At 42.1% G+C, this 20089-nt stretch overlaps 2 protein-coding genes across 2 annotated transcripts in view; one reads left to right on the top strand and one right to left on the bottom strand.

The window, feature by feature from the left end:
* The first annotated feature begins 687 nt into the window (after window positions 1–687).
* Window positions 688–5422, top strand: gjb7 (gap junction protein beta 7). Its single transcript, XM_078275006.1, has 2 exons — window positions 688–1141; window positions 3627–5422. Exon 2 carries the CDS (start codon window positions 3642–3644, stop codon window positions 4422–4424), a length of 783 nt encoding a protein of 260 aa, XP_078131132.1. The 5' UTR covers window positions 688–1141; window positions 3627–3641; the 3' UTR covers window positions 4425–5422.
* Window positions 5423–8038: 2616 nt separating this feature from the next.
* The window catches only part of znf292b (zinc finger protein 292b), a 33125-nt gene continuing 21074 nt past the window's right edge, over window positions 8039–20089 (bottom strand). The window contains exons 6-8 of the mRNA XM_078274053.1: window positions 17350–17486; window positions 16267–16408; window positions 8039–15536 (exon numbers count right to left, since the gene is read on the bottom strand). Of these exons, the coding sequence (XP_078130179.1) occupies window positions 8448–15536; window positions 16267–16408; window positions 17350–17486 (7368 nt within the window). The 3' untranslated portion in view covers window positions 8039–8447. The remainder of the gene's footprint in view (window positions 15537–16266; window positions 16409–17349; window positions 17487–20089) is intronic.

The raw sequence follows: 20089 nt of genomic DNA, 5'->3' as shown, positions 1-20089 counted from the left end.
CTGAAAAGCAGTAAGTAATCATTCGTTACTCTTTCAAAAACAGTAATTACCCTTCTGAAAAACAGTAAGTAATCATTCGTTACTCTTTCAAAAAACAGTAACTAATCATTAAGTACCTATTCTTTTTGTGTACCTTATTGGAAAGTGTTACCGACGGTTTGTTTATGTATGCACCTTTCACCAAGGCAAATTCCATTTTTGAAAATCATTGTTCTAAGAGGTTTGGGTTGACAACATCAAAACCGTTATTTAAGAAAAATGTCATATAATTCCACGTATAATGAAAGAGGACACCTTAATGTATTAGGCTAACGTTATATGTAACAGTTCTGATGGTGTTCAACCAACATGACTGGGTAAGTATCCCAGTTTACCTCTCTTTACCCAGATGTAGGCTAGCCTACTATTTAGAAGGGAACAGCGCCTCCCAGTGGTTGGTATATCCTACTGCAACGATTCTACTGTTTCACTTTGTTGATTGATAAATTCCATTTGTACGTTACAAATACAACGTTACAACTACCGCAGACACACATGAAGCATATATATATAAACCGCCATACACGCAGACCTACAATACGCTTTGGACTAGAGTTAAAGGCAACGTGACAAATAGCCTAAGAGACACAGACACCAGCAAGACATGGACCTGAGGTTCCATGCAATATTCATCAGCAGTGTAATGCGATCTGACTCTCATCAAAGTTACATGCGTCAGTCAGTCCAGGTGGAAGAATCAGCAAACAAAACACACTGGTGCTGTGTGTATGTTCTCCTCCCCCACACCGAGCCTGAACGGGACGGGCAGCACATGTATTTGCATTAGAGCTCCATGGTGACGTTGTTGTCGTACTGCGCTTCCCTGATACTACCATGTTCAACAGGTGATCTAGGCTACAGTAGAGGCTCTGGTCACACTATTTCTTGAAGCCTAATTTTACAAGCAACTGTGTTTGTTTTAAGACCAAACGTGATAAAGCGTGTGATGTATTCGATATCATTCGGTATTGTTTGTAATGAGCGGATTTGAATAAGGTGTGGCACAGCTGTCCCCGGCAGGTGCGCAGGCAGCGGAGGACACGCTATACTTCCCCGACACCCCCTGCTGTTACACAGAGGAGAAATCCCCTGGGAACCGCCGGTAAGTTCTCTGCTCTCACTTCTCTTTCATTAAAGTCTACACAGACTTTTTTTTAATTTTAGGAATTATTTGACATTTTAGTGAGGTAAGATATCACGCACATTAAATCATAATATGATTACATATAACACTGGGCCTATATCCTGGTGTACGATGTGCTCTGTCCTTACAACTGCATACTTGTTACATCAGTAAACAAACGAACTACATAGTTTCTCTAACAAACGGTGTTAAATGTAGGATGCCTCAAAGTAATTTCTATGTTGATGTAAGAATAGGCTACATCAATATCACAATGTACGATAGAATTCCTATATAGCCTTCAGAAGATGAAGAATATACGCTGTTGGATCCATAATCAAATAGGCTACAATACAATAGCCTTTATTGAAAATGATATGCAGTCCTTTCAGCGCAAAACATCAGTGAAAAATGAAGATATAATATAAATACAATACAATATAAATCACTACCATATTACCGAGCGGGTGTTGCACCATAGGCTGAGACCTATTAGGATCTGTGATAAGTAATATTCCTGATAAAGAATTTCAGCTAAATTGCCACCGAAAACATTTCCACAGGATGTTAACAGCTATTAGAATAAAGAAGGAAATGTGATAAAGTATGATACAAAACATTTGCAATTGTAAAAATCCTTGTCCTATAGTCATATGCGCAGGACAACTGCCCTGCTGTTTCTTGGGGTTATTTGAATATTTACAAATTAGTTTTACTCCACTGAAGTAAATACACCTGTGTTTGTGTTAATATACAGTTTAAAGCAGCGATTCCCAACCAGGCGTACTGGTACCCCATGGGGTACTTCTGCCGTTGCCAGGGGGTACGTGGAAAGATTGTGGTGCAGCTTAACTCATTTGAAAAAAATATATAAATTATATTTATTTGAATAAAAGTATATATTAGCTGAAACACGAGATGTTGCAGTTATGTAAGAGTGCTTGAACACTAGTTAGCAAGCAGGGCACAGCCATTTATACACGTAGTTAGCTAAAAGTCAGAATTAAATGGTTGAAATAGTTATATTATAAATAATGCATAAGCAATGGTTAAGTAAAAGTAGGCCTACTGACTAAACAGTTCACATAATTAGCTAAATGTAATGGATAAAATGGTTCAAACATTCATCTATCTAAATATCGACAGTTCAATTTCAATTCAATTTTATTTATAGTATCAAATCATAACAAGAGTTATCTCAAGACACTCTACAGATAGAGTAGGTCTAGACCACACTCTATAACTTACAAAGACCCAACAATTCCAGTAATTCCCCCAAGAGAAAGCATTTAGTGCAACAAACTCCCTTTTAGGAAGAAACCTGGGACAGACCCAGGCTTTTGGTAGGCGGTGTCTGACGGTGCCGGTTGGGGGTGTGATGAACAGTGGCAGTAATAGTCACAATAAAGATAATGGATCAGTGACTAGAAATAGTAGTCGTAGTAGTTCATGATAGTGATGGTCAAATGAAGCTTTGCGAACCACTGTCTTTATTTTCTGAGCTCACTAGATGGCGCTCTCTGTTCAACAAAGGGTTGAAAACACAGTGAATTGCTATTCCTTTAACCTTTTCTTTGAACAGAGAGCGCCATCTAGTGAGCTCAGAAAATAAAGACAGTGGTTCGCGAAGCTTCATTAGACCATCATTAGTTCATGGCATAGCAAGGCACTGCAGGGCGTTACAGGACGTAGCAGGGCACTGCAGAGCGTAGCAGGGCACTGCAGAGCGTAGCAGGGCATAGCAGGACGTAGCAGGGCACTGCAGAGCGTAGCAGGGCACTGCAGAGCGTAGCAGGGTGTAGCAGGGCATAGTAGGGCGTAGCAGGGCACTGCAGAGCGTAGCAGGGTGTAGCAGGGCATAGTAGGGCGTAGCAGGGCACTGCAGAGCGTAGCAGGGTGTAGCAGGGCATAGTAGGGCGTAGCAGGGCACTGCAGAGCGTAGCAGGGTGTAGCAGGGCATAGTAGGGCGTAGCAGGGCACTGCAGAGTGTAGCAGGGTGTAGCAGCGCGTAGCAGGGCACTGCAGAGCGTAGCAGGGTACTGCAGAGCGTAGCAGGGTGTAGCAGGGCACTGCAGAGCGTAGCAGGGCACTGCAGGGTGTAGCAGGGTGTAGCAGGGCGTAGCAGGGCATAGCAGGGTGCGGAGCAGGACCACCGGGACAGCTGCAATCATGATTTAGGTGCCACCCTAATCCCTTTGTCCTTGTACAGTTCAACAAGTATACATTATTTTAACAATATCTACTTTTATATAATGAATAGTATTAAACATTTGTTTATCTCACGGGGCATTGGGGGTACCTCAGACTTAAAAGGTTGGGAACCACTGGTTTAAAGTTTGTTATTTGTGGTAGATTTGTAAATAATGCAAAACACTGACATATTTCTGTGAACAACAATTCTCCCAAATATTCCAAAGCCCGCTGTGCTATATTCAATTCCAACTGTTGGTTTATTCCTTGACAGGAGACTCCCAGAAAGATGAACTGGGGCTTTTTGGAGAACGTCCTCAGCGGAGTGAACAAGTACTCTACAGTGATCGGGCGCATCTGGCTTTCCGTGGTCTTTCTCTTCAGGATCTTGGTGTACGTAGCAGCGGCCGAGCAGGTGTGGAAGGACGAGCAGAAGGATTTTGTGTGCAACACCCAGCAGCCTGGCTGTGAAAATGCTTGTTTCGACCACTTCTTCCCCATCTCGCAGGTGCGCCTCTGGGCTCTGCAGCTCATCATGGTATCCACCCCGTCACTGCTGGTGGCCCTGCATGTGGCCTACAGGGAGCACCGGGAGGCCAAACACAAGCGGAAACTGTACAAGGACAAAGGGAGCATTGATGGAGGTCTGTTCTGCACCTACATCATCAGCCTGGTCTTCAAGATAAGCTTCGAGGTAGGCTCTCTGCTTGCTTTCTACTTCCTGTACAATGGCTTTGAGGTGCCCATGCTGCTCCGCTGTAGCCAGAGTCCCTGTCCCAACACGGAGGACTGTTACATTGCTAGAGCCACAGAGAAGAAGATCTTCCTCTACATCATGGCCTGCACATCCATACTGTGCGTCACTCTGAATTTTGTAGAGCTCATGTACATTGTATGGAAGCACTTGTGGAAATGTTTTACCAGGCGGTACGTCCCAATAGAGGAGAAGGCCGTCAGCCACCACCAGTCACATGTTTCCATCGTCAGTAAACGTGTCTCCGTTGAGCCCACAGTAAACACAGAGGACAGCACCACACAGCCTGCATCCACTGCTGAAAACCAGCCTGTCTAGTCTGTGAGGGCTGGGACTGAGCTCATGTTCCCACCTCAAAGTGAAACCACAGTGAAACCCTTGTTTGCCTGACAAACTAACATGGAGCAAAAGAGCGAAACGTGTATGAATAAACAGTATAAACACTAATGAAAGATATAGCATTACACTTGGTCAAACTCCAGACTGGATGAAATCTCCAATTAAAGATGCAGTTTTACCGGAGACATGAATTCCACATAGCTCCCTTTAAACTATACCTGTAACTCAAATTCAACACCTCCCCCTATTGGTCAAAGGAGCATTCTACTAGTTTTACACAGGGAGTTGAGTTTATCCATTGTGAGAGTACTATGTAGCCTGTGTCTTCGCTGGCTCTGGAGGAGCTTTGCCAAGTGTGAGATAATAATAATAATCTCCGGTTGGGAGTGTCTAGTTGCATTATGGGAAATGTAGGATCCAAGCTCTTGGAACTTGGACCACACCTGTGCTTTCCTGCTATGACAAGTGAAAAAGCCTGCTGTGAAAAAGGTATCTTTTTTTGGTATCTATAAATAGTTATACTAGTTACTAGTCATAATGCGGCTGCAGAACTGATGAGTTAAAATAAGTCGAGATATCTTGACAAAAGTAGCTACAAAAGTATAGTTTTGGATATCTTGAGAGCGCAAAGAAAATATATCTCCAATTATCTTCCGACTAGTATGGAGGCCCAAAATGTTCAATATTAAACAAATAAAAAGGAAATGAGAAATCCTCTTGCTATTGTTTTTGGCTGCAAGTTCTCTTTTACTCCCCATCCAGCAGAATGTTTTCGTCTGTCAACCAAGACCAACAGGGTGGATACGATTGACTGGTGCTTTGGCATGAATGACTGGACAGCCAATCAAATAACTAGATCTGTGCCGTTTGTCTTGATGACAAAGACACAGGACGTTTTGAAATAGAATTAGCTGAAATTAAATATTATATATTGTGCCTGTATTACTTCATGTGATTAAAAAAAAAGTAATCTAATATTGAACACTACAGTCAAAAGGTTGTTGGAGATATCTATTGGGTCAGTAGTTTTTCAGCAATTCTGTTGAAAACCAGACAAACAAAACAAATGTCCACACAAGCTTTTCCCGCAGAAGTATAAATTAAGCATCAACAATAGACCGCATGTAAAGCTGGACGACACATTTCTATTTCCACTGTACAAAAATGAAGCCAAAATATCCCTGATACGGGCACTGCCATCGTGCGCTGTTGACATAATTTCGGGCCAGACTCTGCGCCGTAGTAATCAGGGGGTGGAGATGGGGTATTAAGGTCCCACCCATACACCCATCCAACTCAAGCGCAAGCACGTGAGCTGTCAATCTGACGTCACGCACCCTTTTTAAAAGCAAAAAGAATGAAAATCGGAAAATATTTCCATATTTTGAACATACATCAGCATGATCAAGTACCTAAAGTGTTAGAAACGATCTTTGGGGAAAATGTATTTGACATGTACGCTAGTTCAATTTTTAAGTTTTAGTTTTGCCCATATCCCATCTGCTAACATGGAGGGGACAGGATTAGGATTTATGCTGCAGGCAGCCACCAGGGTGTTTTGGCTTCACTTTTGGGAAGCTGTCATGTCATCCATCTTTATATACAACCAAACTCGGGGTCAACGGGCAGTATGTGCTTAAAGATCTGTTAGCCTCCTATTAGCTGTGGAAACTGGCCAATTGATATTACCTCACAGAAACACAGATTGTGTTTATTCTGAAAGTCAGTTAGAGCTGAAAATGTTTTATGGTTCCAGACAGGTTTTTCCAAAATTTGGTAACATCGATTGGTTTCCTTGAAAGGATGAAGTGACTTCACCTTATTTTGTATAAAGCAATATTTAACAATGATCTGTGTGTGTGTGTGTGACGCATGTGAAAGAATTTCATTTAAATGAGAAGCATAAAAATTAAGATTAGTTAGCCTTTGGGGCGCTTGGTTAGCTCACGTGGTTGAGCGTGCGCCCCCATGCACAGATGCTCAGTCCTTGTCCTATAAACAAAAGGCAATAAAAGCCACAAAACATATTCTTTAAGATTAGTTAGCCTATCTTTGTATATGTGTAGTTTCTGTTTAGAATTGTGACCGTTACATTTTAGATCATACTATTCAAATGCTATAATTGTATTGTTTGTAAACATATTAAAGGATTATTTTGGTATATTTCAACTTTGACTCCATTTTCCCATGCATTTGTCTAAGTTACTAATGTGAACAAAAATCTTGCTGTAAAAAGCTGCAACTGTCAGCTGCAAACCGGGCTGCAATGTAATCCTATAGGCACGTCAATGCACAACTAGTAAGAGTGCTTGTTTTCGCCACCGACAGGCTCCGATTGTTATCATAAGTGTCGGACAACGTTATGGGGAAGATGGCAAAGTCTAATTCTGAAATCTTGCATGGTGACTTTCCAGAAGACGGCAGTGTGGAACCATGGATGTGGAACACGAGTAAGGAGAGAGGAGTTTTGAAAAGTTTGTCGTTTTGAAGTGCAGAAAAGCATAGCTTTGGGTTGTCTTAAAGATTTTCAACTGCGCATTTCCAAAAAGTGGCCGACGAAATGTTAAGCTACACTTTGCACAGCTTTAATACTGTATACCTTGGATACAGACAGGCTGAAGTTGAGGCTAGCTGTGCTACAGCTACAAATGGATCCTAATACTCCATACACGGCGCCTTGCAGACCATTGGGTCGCAGGTGACCATTTTGACCAGGGATGACTACTGCCAGCCAAAGAGGAGAGGAAATCCTATATACTATCCTACAGCACATTTCCCAAAAGGAAAATGCTGTTTAAAGAGTGGAGAGCTGCAGACAGAGCATAGATAAACTAATGCTATTAGCTAAAGTTACTGTTGACCTACCAGGAGTAAGTTACACACAAAGCACTGCAGGAGAATGACAACTTCTTCATCTTTCAATAATGTAGTCAGACACTGTGGCAAAAACAGCACTTTTAACAGATGTACATTGACGGTACGCATTTGCCCTATAGCATAGGATAGCATAACATTGCAACCCGGGTTACGGTGTATGTGAGAACGCGGCCAGCTTTTTACCCTGCAAGCTCCCTAGTACAAAAAAAAAGTGTGAAGAAAACAAACATCTGAGGGAAAAGGAGGAGGGCAATTTACATGAAGACGGCACCGAAAATGTCTAACTGGAGAGATGCCTAAATCGTCAGACAAATTCAAGAACATTAAGTGACTATTGTTTATGACCGACTCTGTGACACAGTCCTGTCTGCTGCATGCTCTGCCCAGCGCCACCGCTCGTCTAAACCAAACAAAGTATTTCCAATAAGTGAGAACGCGTCGGACACGGACAATCCCCTATTGTGTGCAAATAGTTTCATATGTGAAAATGGCTTGACAGCAATGCAAAATTTGCATTTAACATTCAAAATTACTTTCAAAATACTGTTATTTAATACAAAGAAACCTTTTTCCAGAAATCATTTAACTTGGCACAGAGCCCATTTGTTTTTAATAATTCAAGAACTTCCACAAAAATCATTTTCCATTCAGTGTGCATGCAGCAGCTCCAGAGTAAATAAAATGGCAAGTGATAAAAAAACAAGTTAAACTGGAACTTTTTAAAAACAGCTCATTTAATAGTAAGACTGCTGGTGGCAGTGGGTCATTTCAGACTATATAACCAATGCACAACAATCAACATCTTTGAATCACAAACTACACACAATACACACACAATCCTTTTCAAAGTCTATTTGTCTGCAAGTCCCACAGGGATAATTAAGACACCAAAACAATGTCATATTTGAATGTTCAGGTACATTGGACTTATCAGTCTATACATACAAACATGCAATATACTTTTCCATAAAAAAGACAAATTGTACAGATATTACAGTATGAATCAAAACAACCTTATTTTAATACCTGGATGTGTAAAAAATATTCATTCGTAGGGCACCAGTCTGCAGCAGATTATACTCATTGTAGTCCTGAGATTCTGCTTTACAAAAAACAAGTTCTTTGTTACAATACTACTGTGGGCCGCATGTCCTGCAGCTGTTTTAACATAAGGTCGGTGACACTTGAAAAGGCCCCGTCTATAATTAATTTGACTTTACAAAGTGATTTCAAATTCTGAGGGTTGTTGAACCTGACATAGGTGTCCTTTGTGTTCAGACTGGGTGTTTTTCTCCATGTCTCTGGTACGTCAACCTTCCTCATCAAGGGATGTTCACATGTATTTGACTGTTCCAGGAATTTTAAGAAAGACATTTCAAATCCCATTGGTTTAAAAGAGGCCAGTGGAGCGTTCTGCTCAGTCATCTCCTGGATTATTGCAGGGCAAGAGGAGTCCGATTCATCGTCCCTGCTGTAAACCACGTCCATCTTGGTCGTACGTGGGATTTTCTTGCGTTTCACTACTTTTCCGATCAGTTTTCGCGGACGTCCTCGTTTGCGTTTGAGCACCACAGAGCCATCTGAGCTTTCATCATTTGATAATTTGCTGTCGAACAATGTAGCAGGAGACCCAGCGGCGGTTCTTTTGCGTAGGACCGGCTTTGAAGATCCATATTCCTCTCCTTCCAGGCCAGTGTCTGCTGTCAACTCGTTGTCTGACAGGTCAGAGGTGTTGTCCGATTTGGAATCGTCACTCCTGATGGAGCGGCACTTCTGCCTGGGGAACTTTTTACAGAATATGAAGTGACTCCTTTGCTGTTCCAGGTACTTTTCTGACAGTCCGTGTCCCACATAATGTTTTAATACGCTCCGTTCAGACTTCATGACCGACTCACAACCTTTAATCATGCATGGGTATTGTAGAGGAAATTTCTTAGTGCATATTGAAGAGGCCTCCACTTTAGATTTCAAGGAGGGTTTGCCATATTTAGTCCAGTGATGTTTTTTTGCCTTGCTAACTTTTTTTGTCTCACTTCGTCTCTGTAGGATCTTTTTATTGCTCTCAATGTTTTCCTTCCCATTACTTGTCTTGGTAATTTGGTAATGCAAAGTCTTTGAGTTCTGTTTAATCCGATCTTTTATCTGTTGATTCTTTAGTTTAGGCTGGTACAGGTCCTGATGCTTTTTCATGACATGTCTGAGCAGGTTTGACTTTGTGGCATACGAACGGTCACAGCCTTCAATTTCACACTTGAAGGAGCCAATTAATTGTTCAGGTTTGGCCAACTTAATATCTTTATGTTGTTCTTTGACATGCGCTATATACTTCCAGAAAGCAGTGAAGGATGCTGTGCATCCCTGGTGGCTACAAGCAAACTTGCCGAGCTTGATGCTCGACAAGAGATTGCCAACCTTATCAAGACTGAATTCATGCAGCTGAAGATAATGCTGCAAAAGGTTGGGGACTTCTTGGAAAACTCGGGAGCAGTCTTTGACTTGGCATCTGAATTCAGAAATTTGGGGGATCTCTGCCGCTGGCTCCTCCTCATCCTGGTCCATTATTTCATCCAGTCCCTCACCCTGGTCCTGCTCTTTGTTTACTTCCAATGCTGACAAAGCAGACTGATGAACAGCCCTGTAGTGGAGGATAAGATTGTGCTGGATGGTGAATGCTGCCACACAACCTTGATGAACGCAGCGATATGGTCTGTACGGGCTCTTGGCGTCACCCGAGTTGGGCTTCTTCTCCTTTGTCTTCTTGGTTATGTCAAGGCTTGGCTTGTTGATGGATTGTTTGTGTTTGCCAAGAGAAGGAGGCCCATTAGCTTGAGGTGTGGCAGACAGAGCCTGGGTGAGAAGAGCTGACACTTCGGGGAAATGGGCTCCAACTTGCTGACCACCTGCGTGTTGAGTGGGCACCTTGGACAAGTTTCTTTGCAGTCCATGTGGCCACTGTTGTGCTGCTATCCCCACTTGTACTGACTGAAAGGTTGATGTGGAGGTATGGGCCTGTACTGGTGGAGTCATTGCTTGGTTGTGTATGGGAGCTAATTGCAAGGGGTGAATAACCGTGGAGCGATTGTCAACTTGAATTTTCTGATTGGTTACGTCCATGTCAGTAAGTGATACAAATGCCTGTGACGGGTAATCGTGTTTTACTGCATCTTGGCGTGAACACCGAGGGGTTTCATTCTCCACTGATGAATGAGCAGCCATTGTGGTTTGAGCTGCTGGAGAAAGACCACTTCTAATAGCAGCGGATGCAGCAGCATTGGCCTCTCTGCGCTTCGTGTCTAGCTCTGTGATTTCTTCAGCTGATAATTTGTGAACTGACTGGTAGTGAGCGCGAAGGTTTGAGTTACGAGTGAATCTCTTACTGCATTTTTGACACTTGAAAGGAGCATATTGGCCATACCTTTTTTTAACCACATTCACCATCTCAATTGTGTAGCTGTGAGTTTTGGAGAGGTGTTTCCAAAGCGCTTCACCTGACATGGAACTAAATGTACAGTTCTCATTCTCACAAGCAAACGGCTTGACAAAGTCCTTTGTAGATTTCTTCTGGCTGTTTGTACCATTGATTTTTAGTTCCATGGTATTGCTTTTTTGTTCCATGGTATTGCTTTTTTGTTTCATGAAAGCTGACGTCTGATCAGATATCTCTCTGACCAAGTCCAGCCGTTCAAATGCACTTTGAATTTCTGTCATCCACCGTTGCTGGCAGGCAGATAACTGAGTGGGCTCAAAATCTGCATCATTGCCCAGGACGTCTGTGGGGCTCCATCCCTCTTTCTGCAAGGTGGAGGACTCTCTGAAACCAGTAAAGCTCTGCGTGTTCAGTAGTTGTTCCATTTCGCCACAGGTTTCTGGGATGATTGTCGAGTTTTCTTCTTGAATGACTTGACTAGCAGAGTCGCTCTTTGCGTCACAAGACATTTGATGAAGTCCATAATTATTGGAAGGACTGCACATTGGGCCAAAAGACATGGGACTTATTGAATTAGCATTTGAATCAGTGTTGCTTAAATGGCATAAGCTGTTTTTACGTTGAAAGTCGCCAGCCAAAATCTGCTCCCGCAGTCTCTTTTTAATTTCTTGCTCAGTTGTCTTCCTTTGCGTCTCAGCCCGATTGCCACTTGTTGCTGGACTTAGCTGACTATCAGGTAACAGTGTTTGAGTCAAGGCGTTTGAATCTGGTGTCTGAATGGTCGTTTCAGTGCGATACCCTTCACTGTGGTTTGTGGGAAAACTTCCAGGAACACAAGAGGAGGGGGTTTCTTTGAGAATTTGAGAAAGAAGTGGGTCAGGGAATTCACTTCTGGCAAATGTTTCAAGGCTAGGCTGGGGATAATGGGCTGCGTTATACGAGTTGTCCTCTCGCTTCAGCTGGACATTTTCTGTATGCTGTATGACTGAGCTCCCCGGCAGGCGTTCCCCAGCTAAATAGGGAACACAGCGGTTTCGGAATAATGGCTGGGGAGCAGGTGTGTTCACAAAAAGATCAGACATGTTGGATTCAGTCATGATTTGTTTAAGAATGTCATCATTTGACTCACCATTCCCATATACTGGCATGTCTTGTGAATAATTAGGGGTAGGGTAATCTTTTGTGGCTGTTGACCCATTTGTTACCAATTGATGAGGCTTCTCCTGATAAGCAGCTGAAACATTTGTTATTGACTGATGAGGCTTCTCCTGATAAGCAGCTGAAACATTTGTTATTGACTGATGAGGCTTCTCCTGATAAGCAGCTGAAACATTTGTTATTGACTGATGAGGCTTCTCCTGATAAGCAGCTGAAACATTTGTTATTGACTGATGAGGCTTCTCCTGATAAGCAGCTGAAACATTTGTTATTGACTGATGAGGCTTCTCCTGATAAGCAGCTGAAACATTTGTTATTGACTGATGAGGCTTCTCCTGATAAGCAGCTGAAACATTTGTTATTGACTGATGAGGCTTCTCCTGATAAACAGCAGAAGCATTATAAGACAACGGTGGCTGAGCGGTGCCAACTGTTTGCTCGGAATTGAGAAGGTCAAGAAATGATGTTGGCAGGTCAGTGTTCAGTTCCGACTCTTCATATGGTTTGCAGTTTATACGCTTGGACAAATGGCCTCCGAGGGACTTGGGACTACCAAATTCTCTAAAACACCTGCAACAAACAAATTTGCCATCCCTATGAATAGCTGGCCATTTGGTCCTTTTGTTTCTTGTGGCTCGCTTTTGATTTTCAGGATTGTTTTCAGAGACGATGGGGCCATTTTGAGGTTGGTTATTACTGTGTTTTTGGCTGGCACTGTCTGAAGAGGAAAAATTAGACTGCATATGCTTTTGTATTGATTTCGTTTTTTTTGGTGCCCTGGAACCGGAAACTAAACTGCTGTGCATCGGTGATGTGTATGGCGGAATAAGGTTTTTAGCTTGAGACACTTTCGTAGCACCATCCATGTACAAGGGCAAAGCTGGCAGAGGTCCATTTTCCTTAAGTGGTGACTGCAGGCACTCTGCTGGTCTGTTCATTGTTGAGCCAATCATAGAGCAAGATGGGACACTAAGCGGCAGAACAGCACTAGTAGAATCAACTTCTGGCATCACTTGCATGGTAGATGGAATGACTTGGGAAGAACCACAGTTTTGAACTTGTTCACTCCCAGGGGGTAAGTGCCAATTTTGACTACCTGAAACTTGGGACTGCAATGCTATTTGATTTGTATCACTTCCTAGCTGAGAGAGAACAATTGGATTTAAAACACTTTCCATCAGAAGTGAAGCAGTCTCGGTTTGGCCTGATGAGGAATGGGAATGTAGAACAGTACAGTTTGAGCTTGTACCCATACTACTATAAGGAGGTGATTGGATAATGTTCTGCCTCTGAACTCCACAAACTGGTACTCTGTTGCCCTGCTGGTTCTGAACTGAGGCGACTGAACTAAGATGTCCAACAGATGATGTGCTGGGTGCTGGAGCGTAGGTTATCTTGATTTTAGTTCGAGCAACTTTCCATTGCTCATAAAAATCTGGATGAACCGTTTTCATGTGCTTGGTAACACTTCGGTAGGAGCAGTAGTGCCTTGTGCACGTTTCAAATGCACAGTGAAATCGCTCTCTCTGTCCCGGAGGGGGACCTGTGCTAGTTGAGGATGTCACAAAGTTCTCTGATCTGTTCCCAGTAAGTGGCAGAGGGGTTACTGTTGGAGGAAGTGGTTGTGACATTGCTGGCTCTATGGAGTTATGGGGCGGTGTTAATGTTAACAGTTTGCTACTACACATTGGCCCTCGCTGCTCTAACAACGGTAAGTTGCAGTCAGAGTTGAAACTCTTTGATCCTGCATTTACATTACTGGGGAACATTCGTGGCTGGCCTTGCAACACATCTGTATTGCAGCTGTGTGACATGTTACCCAAATTAGGTTCAAATGGAGATACTGGTTGATTCTGTTGGGGTGGTCTCATGTTATCAAAAGAATGACCACCTACACCATGTCTGTGTCTATTAGGATCAGAAAAGTGAGAATTCACAGGCCGAATCGCAGAATTAATCAAATTCTGTGTCTGACTGGTGGATGAGAAAGGGGAATTTTGTGGTTCATGTTTGACTCTGTATCGTCCTTCCACCGGTGAAGATTTCACCAAACTCTCAATGGACAGTGGAAACCTTTCATTTTTTAAATTACCAGCACTCTCATTGCTCCAGTTTTCTTGAGAATCCTCTTTTTTAATTGGAGTGTGATTGGAAAGCATTTGTTCAATGAGTGAAGGGCCAGGCTGCATATTTTGCGAGATCTGTTCAGAAGTTGGGAATTCCTCTTCCTGAGTGGCATGCCCTCCATGGTGCAAATCCAGCTGGTGTTGTGAATGGAATACCTTTCCACAGTCCACAACTTTACAAGTGAAAGTTTTATAATGATGTGCCTCATGGTCATAGAGTTTGAAGGCCTCATTGAAAATCTTTCCACAATTTGGAAACATGCATCTAGCCTTAAAAAGAGAATGAGTTTTCCTGTGTAAAAGGAGTTCGGTGTTGGAGAGAAAACTTGCCTTGCAGTTCAACTGTATACAGATGTAAGGCTTCACACCACAGTGGACCTGTAGATGATCATTAAGATGGGTGACATTAACAAAGTGGCGGCGGCAGTACTGACAAACAACCTTTTTGCTGTGCATTTCAAGGAAAGTCTTAGCTTCCTCATTGTCCCCATGAGCTTTAACATGTGCAATGAGATTTTTGAAAAATTTGAAGCTTCTTCTGCATTTTCCAACAGGGCATACATTGTCCTCACTACTCTCGGTGTTACACCTAGTCACTTTGGCCTGAACAATCTGACTCACTGCCCCATTTTGCCCTAAGGAATCACCATTTTCATGAAGTTTGTTTTCCGTCTTAGCCTTTAATGCTGCAATAACAGGGGCAGCCGTCAATTTCTTGTTTGTTTTCATGGCAGTAAGCCTTTCCTTGCATGACTGTTTAACATGTGATGTTACATGGGGAATCAATGTGTCTTTCGAGGTAAAGGTTTGAGCACATATAGGGCAGCTATAAACTCCACCGCTCAGATGAGTGTGTGCATGGCGTACAATCCTGTGGCCGAGAAACTCTTTGTCACACAGCACACAGTACTGCATGTATGCCTGCCAGTTTCTGAACCTGGCAGATATAAAACCTTTTTCTCTCAGTTTTTTCATCTCTCTGTTTTTCTGTTTCCTGTCTGTAACATCGTTCAGTTCATAGGTGCCGCTAACTATGTGCTCTGGGATATTCATGAACCCCTCCTGACTGAGGAAGTCTTCCTCTTCTTCGGGGTCCTCATTATCATTCAGCAAGTCAATGGATGACACTATTGAAGCTTCCTCACCCATTAGTGCTAGACAATGACGCTTAAGTGTTTTCCAGTCCCAGAACTCTGGGTCAAAAGGCCACTGGGTTTTAAAAACCAGCAGGAGCTCGCAGCGTAGAGAGTTAGGAACAGGCATACTCTCCTCATCTACTTTTTGATCTGGTTCATTGTAAAGAGTCTCCACAGCATAGTATGAATCTACTGTGGGCTCCAGGAGGAACTCTGTCAGCTGACAGGCTCGCTTGACTTCTAGGTCGGTTGGAAGCAGGCAGGAAATAGTTTTACACACAGTGGCCTTTGTGTTTCCATCATTTGATTCCATTTGCAGAGCCCTTATGCACATTTCGATGCACACTGGAAGTCCAACGCTGTCAATCTATGAAAAAGAGGAAGCCGAGTAATTTAAAGCTGCCAAACACGGAGCACCTGGTTCTTCCACAATTAATAAAAGCAAAAGATTATTTTTTATTTAAATAGAGTCAATAAACTGTCTAGCAAAGCAAAGTTACCAGCAACAACACATAATTACTGACATATAGCTACTGGTAGATGATCATTTCTAACATCACTAACAAAATGAATCATGGTATCAAAATCTAAACATTTTACACTGTACACATCTTAATTTTGAGTACATTAAAAAAGGAGTACTCCACCCAGAATCTCTTTAGTTTTAAAAAAACTCATTCCCTGTAGACCTGAAAGGTGGTTTTGAAAAATGTATAGTCTATAGTTTTTTTTTTTTATGTGGAGGTATGTTGTTGTGCGTGTTGGTATTTTAATAAATGTTTAATATGAGGCCAATGTTCAATAGTGTAAAGAAATAATTTGCTTTGGTCACAAAAGAAAATAAACGCTTATTTACGAAAAATGCTTTTTAAGAATTGTGCCTTATCTATACACACAGAACCACCTTTCAAGCTTACATGCATTGATCATTTGATACTAAAAATATTTTTTTTAAATGTAAAAGGCAACACAGGATGTAATTACACAAATGTAATAAATGTATTGAAATCTATGTGGAGTGTAATACATGATAGTTTAGAGTCAAAGGGTGATAACTTTTTTTTTGATAATACCACAAGAGCTGACTGTTTGCTGACCTCTGATTGGATGACCTTGATGAGGAAGAGGACGTGGTAGACAGTTTTGGACAGTAAGGACATCTGGCGACATCGGTCGAGGAAGGACTGCTCCGATGGCTCCAATCGCTTCAACAGCTTGCTCCAAAACAGAGTGAGCTCCCTGGTTTAAAGAAAGGAATTCATTGCCCATGTATCGTCATAATATCCAGTGATGTCGATAGGTTTTCAGTGTAGCGAGTCCCCGGGACCCACGGGTGGTCATTTGAGTGGGTCCCCAACAAAATTTGTGTTTTAAAAAATAATCGTGTTTGATGTTATATGGTTATAGTTATATTCCAGCAGTGGCCATGTTAGTTAATTTACCTTTACCAAGTTTGTTCTCTATCAATACCTTTTACCAGTTCTTTTCATTAATAAAGTTAAGATCGTAAAGTAAGTAGTAAGTAAGCAGCAGAGGGAGGATGACATTCTCCTGCCAGTGATTTACTGCCTGCCTCCCTGCTGTCTGCTCTGTGTGAAAGAGCTGAGCCCCACCCTTGGCTCAAACACGCAGAGAAGCTAGTGTGACTATAAATGACAGCAAAACGTGGTAGAGAACTCCCTAACATTATTTATTTTAAAGATTATTTTTGGGCATTTAGGCCTTAACTAGACAGGACAACCAAAGACAGGAAAGGGGGCGAGAGACAGGGAATGACATGCAGCAAAGGGCCGCAGGTTGGAACTGAACCTGCGGCCGCTGCAGCATAAACCAAGCCTCTGCACTCAGGGCGCATGCTCAACCAGGTGAGCTACCCAGGCGCCCCATCCCTACCATTATTTTTACCACGGGTATGTCCTCTGGAAAAGACGGTAGTTTAAAGCTTTGTTTCAAATTGTAATGGGTCAGACGCAGGATACATACTTAGCAACATCACTGAATATCTATTGATTCATCTACTCAGGCTCATACGGACCATCGGCCTCTAAATACTACCCCATTTAGAAACACAATGACAAACACATAATAGAAGAGCAGCAAATGACACTGAGTGTGGGTCAAGAACACTACATACTGAGTATGTGCAAATGATTCAAATGGGGTGGCTTGTGTTTTCTTACCAAGCACAGTACGTATCTCCTTGGATAAGCTGTCGGGTCAGAAAGGCTGAGCATAAGCTGAAAGCTGCCCTCTCGTCTCCGTCTGACTCTAGGTTGCAGATCATCTCTAATGCATCGCGGCAATCCTCCTTTGAAAGCTGTACAGATAGATGCCATGTATACAGTCAGTAGGTTTCAATGGAAAACAATATATTTATCAGCCACTTTATTAGGTACACCTGTCCAACTGCTTGTTAATGTAAATATCTAATAAGCCAATCACATGGCAGCAACTCAATACATGTAGGCATGTAGACTTTGTCAATGGGGTCAACGATTCAGATTAGTGGTGGTGGTGGTGGTGTAGTAACGGCGTGGGGGATATTTTCTTGGTACACTTTGGGGCACCTTAGTACCAATTGAGCATCGTTTAAAATGCCTACCTGAGTATTGTTGCTGACCATGTCCCTCCCTTTATGACCACAGTGAACCCATCTTCTGATAGCTACTTCCAGCAGAATAACGCACCCCGTTGCAAAGCTCAAATCATTTCAAACTGGTTTCTTGAACATGACAATAGCCGTAGGAAATCTCCCAAGGGACTAGGAACCTTTTGAGGAACTCATTGTGGTTCAACGGCAGGGACCAGGATCTAAATTAAGTTCTGGGGACCTTTTCAGGGCCTTTTTACCCCCCAAAAAAGTCCCTGATCGGAGGGTAGTACTTTGTAGAAATACTAAGTTTCGGGGTGGGGTTTGCAAGGATTACTGTGCACACACAGCATGGCTGTTTCACATTATGTACACATAAGCATGTGAAGTATAATGTGGGACTTATTAGCAGCATCACTATCTCTAAAAAGGTGTAGTAAGCGATGCTGTGCAACATTTTTGGATGTTTGAACTCAACTGCCAAACAAATACAACACCCCTTTCAGAAACTCCGCACTCCGCCCCCCAGATTAACGGACAGATAACTACTGGCCAGCCGGCACATTCAAATGCTGCCTCCCCCCTACCATCAATTGACGCCACATGTTGCCGATTGGCTGAAATAGTGTTTTGTGGCTCGTGCACTGCTGGTTTGTTTTCCATTTATACAGCCAGGGATGTGTATTAACAGCGGATTTTTTTTCAGCGCACACAGAAAATAGAGAGCTAGGTGACCGATATTCACTGAATTTGACAAAGTGTATTGGATTAACATCATTACTATACCTTTAAATAGACTGCAGTAAATACAGTATTTATCTATTTTGTACTGTGTATAGTATCTATTACACCTTGACCCTATGAATAGTCTTTCTCAGGGCCAATTGCTGGATCTGGTTAAAGTTTAATGCATATTTTCTTGTGGTAGGTTTTCAATGGAAAGGGCTAAATCTCACCTGTCTTCATGTGTAATATCCAAATGTAGAAAGGATACGACACAATCAAAAAGATATGATGCACAAGGCAACCGTATGGTGAAGAACATACATGTAATGCAAATAACTGATAATATGCAAAGTCTGGTACAGTAATTGTGAAAGAAGGACAAACTGAACATCTTTAGAAAAGGTAATTATCTTGTAATTTTTATGTCCTCTTGTATGTCTCCAATGCTGAACGCTGCTGTTGTCCTTTGTCAGCTGTGACGTAAAACGCATCACTAGAGCTTCTGCGCGCGAAAGTCAACGGACTACACCATTTTGTAAACATAGCAATACTGAGAAATAGAGAGTTTTGTGGAGCTGATAGGCTTAATTAGCTTTGTATCAACTCAATTGGCAATAACTTGAATGTAACGGACGTTCATCAATATCAAATAGTTGCGCACTATAGCTTTAAATAAAGTGTTAAAGGGGTAGGTGTCCCGACTGTAGTGCACTTCCGTTTACTTTTCGGCGCAGTACTACTAACAAAGTAAAATTCCGCCGCTGTTGAGAAACTAGTCCCTCAAAATGTAATGCGATCATTGTGATGCAAGGGTAGTTTTATTTCTAACATTATTCTATCAACACAGACATTTACATTGATAGTCTGGCGTTATAATTTATTTGCCTCGGGTCTACTGTGGAGTGGATAAGACTAGCAGATACTGTTGACTTGCGCTAGCCTAGCGCCAGCAAACTCTGAAACTGGAAGGACTGGATGAAAAGTGTTGAAAACGGTCGCCACTGATCGGTGGTTAGGTCCTATGTCCAAAATTCTGAACCACCCCTTTAACCAGTGTTGTACTCGAGATCGGTCTTTGTCCTGAGAGCGGTGGCGAGACCACTTTCTGTAGGCCTCGGGCTCGTTTCGGGATCGACCGCATTTTTACTCCGTCTCGTCTCAGATAAAGACAACTCTGGATTTTATTTCAAGACCGGTCAAGACCCCAACTGCCTTTTGATTATTTTATCAAGGCATTTCTCATGATACACTTATGGCAATAAAAGAGGTGAATGAAGTAATCTTAATGTGTTTTTGATAGGAATGTGGATCTTTCAGAACATTTTAATCACGGAAAATTCCTAGTAACGCAAATATTTTAATAGGAACCAAAACAGTAAATCAGCAGTTAAGTTTGGAAAACTATAACGAAGTGGTTTGATCTTATTTTAATCAAATTATTTTTTTCCTTTAACTTATTATTATTACAGTGACCTTTCATGTACAAGGGTTTAAAGTACATTGGTGTTAGACCTTATGATTTCTTATGAAAAGTATAATCATTTGTAGTGACACAGTAAATTCCAAACCAGTTGAAATGTTTACCATGCAGGCACGTAAGTACA

The sequence above is a fragment of the Sander vitreus genome, chromosome 18 (assembly GCF_031162955.1).
Source record: "Sander vitreus isolate 19-12246 chromosome 18, sanVit1, whole genome shotgun sequence".
NCBI lineage: Eukaryota > Metazoa > Chordata > Actinopteri > Perciformes > Percidae > Sander > Sander vitreus.
This window is presented reverse-complemented; position numbering and strand designations above follow the sequence as displayed.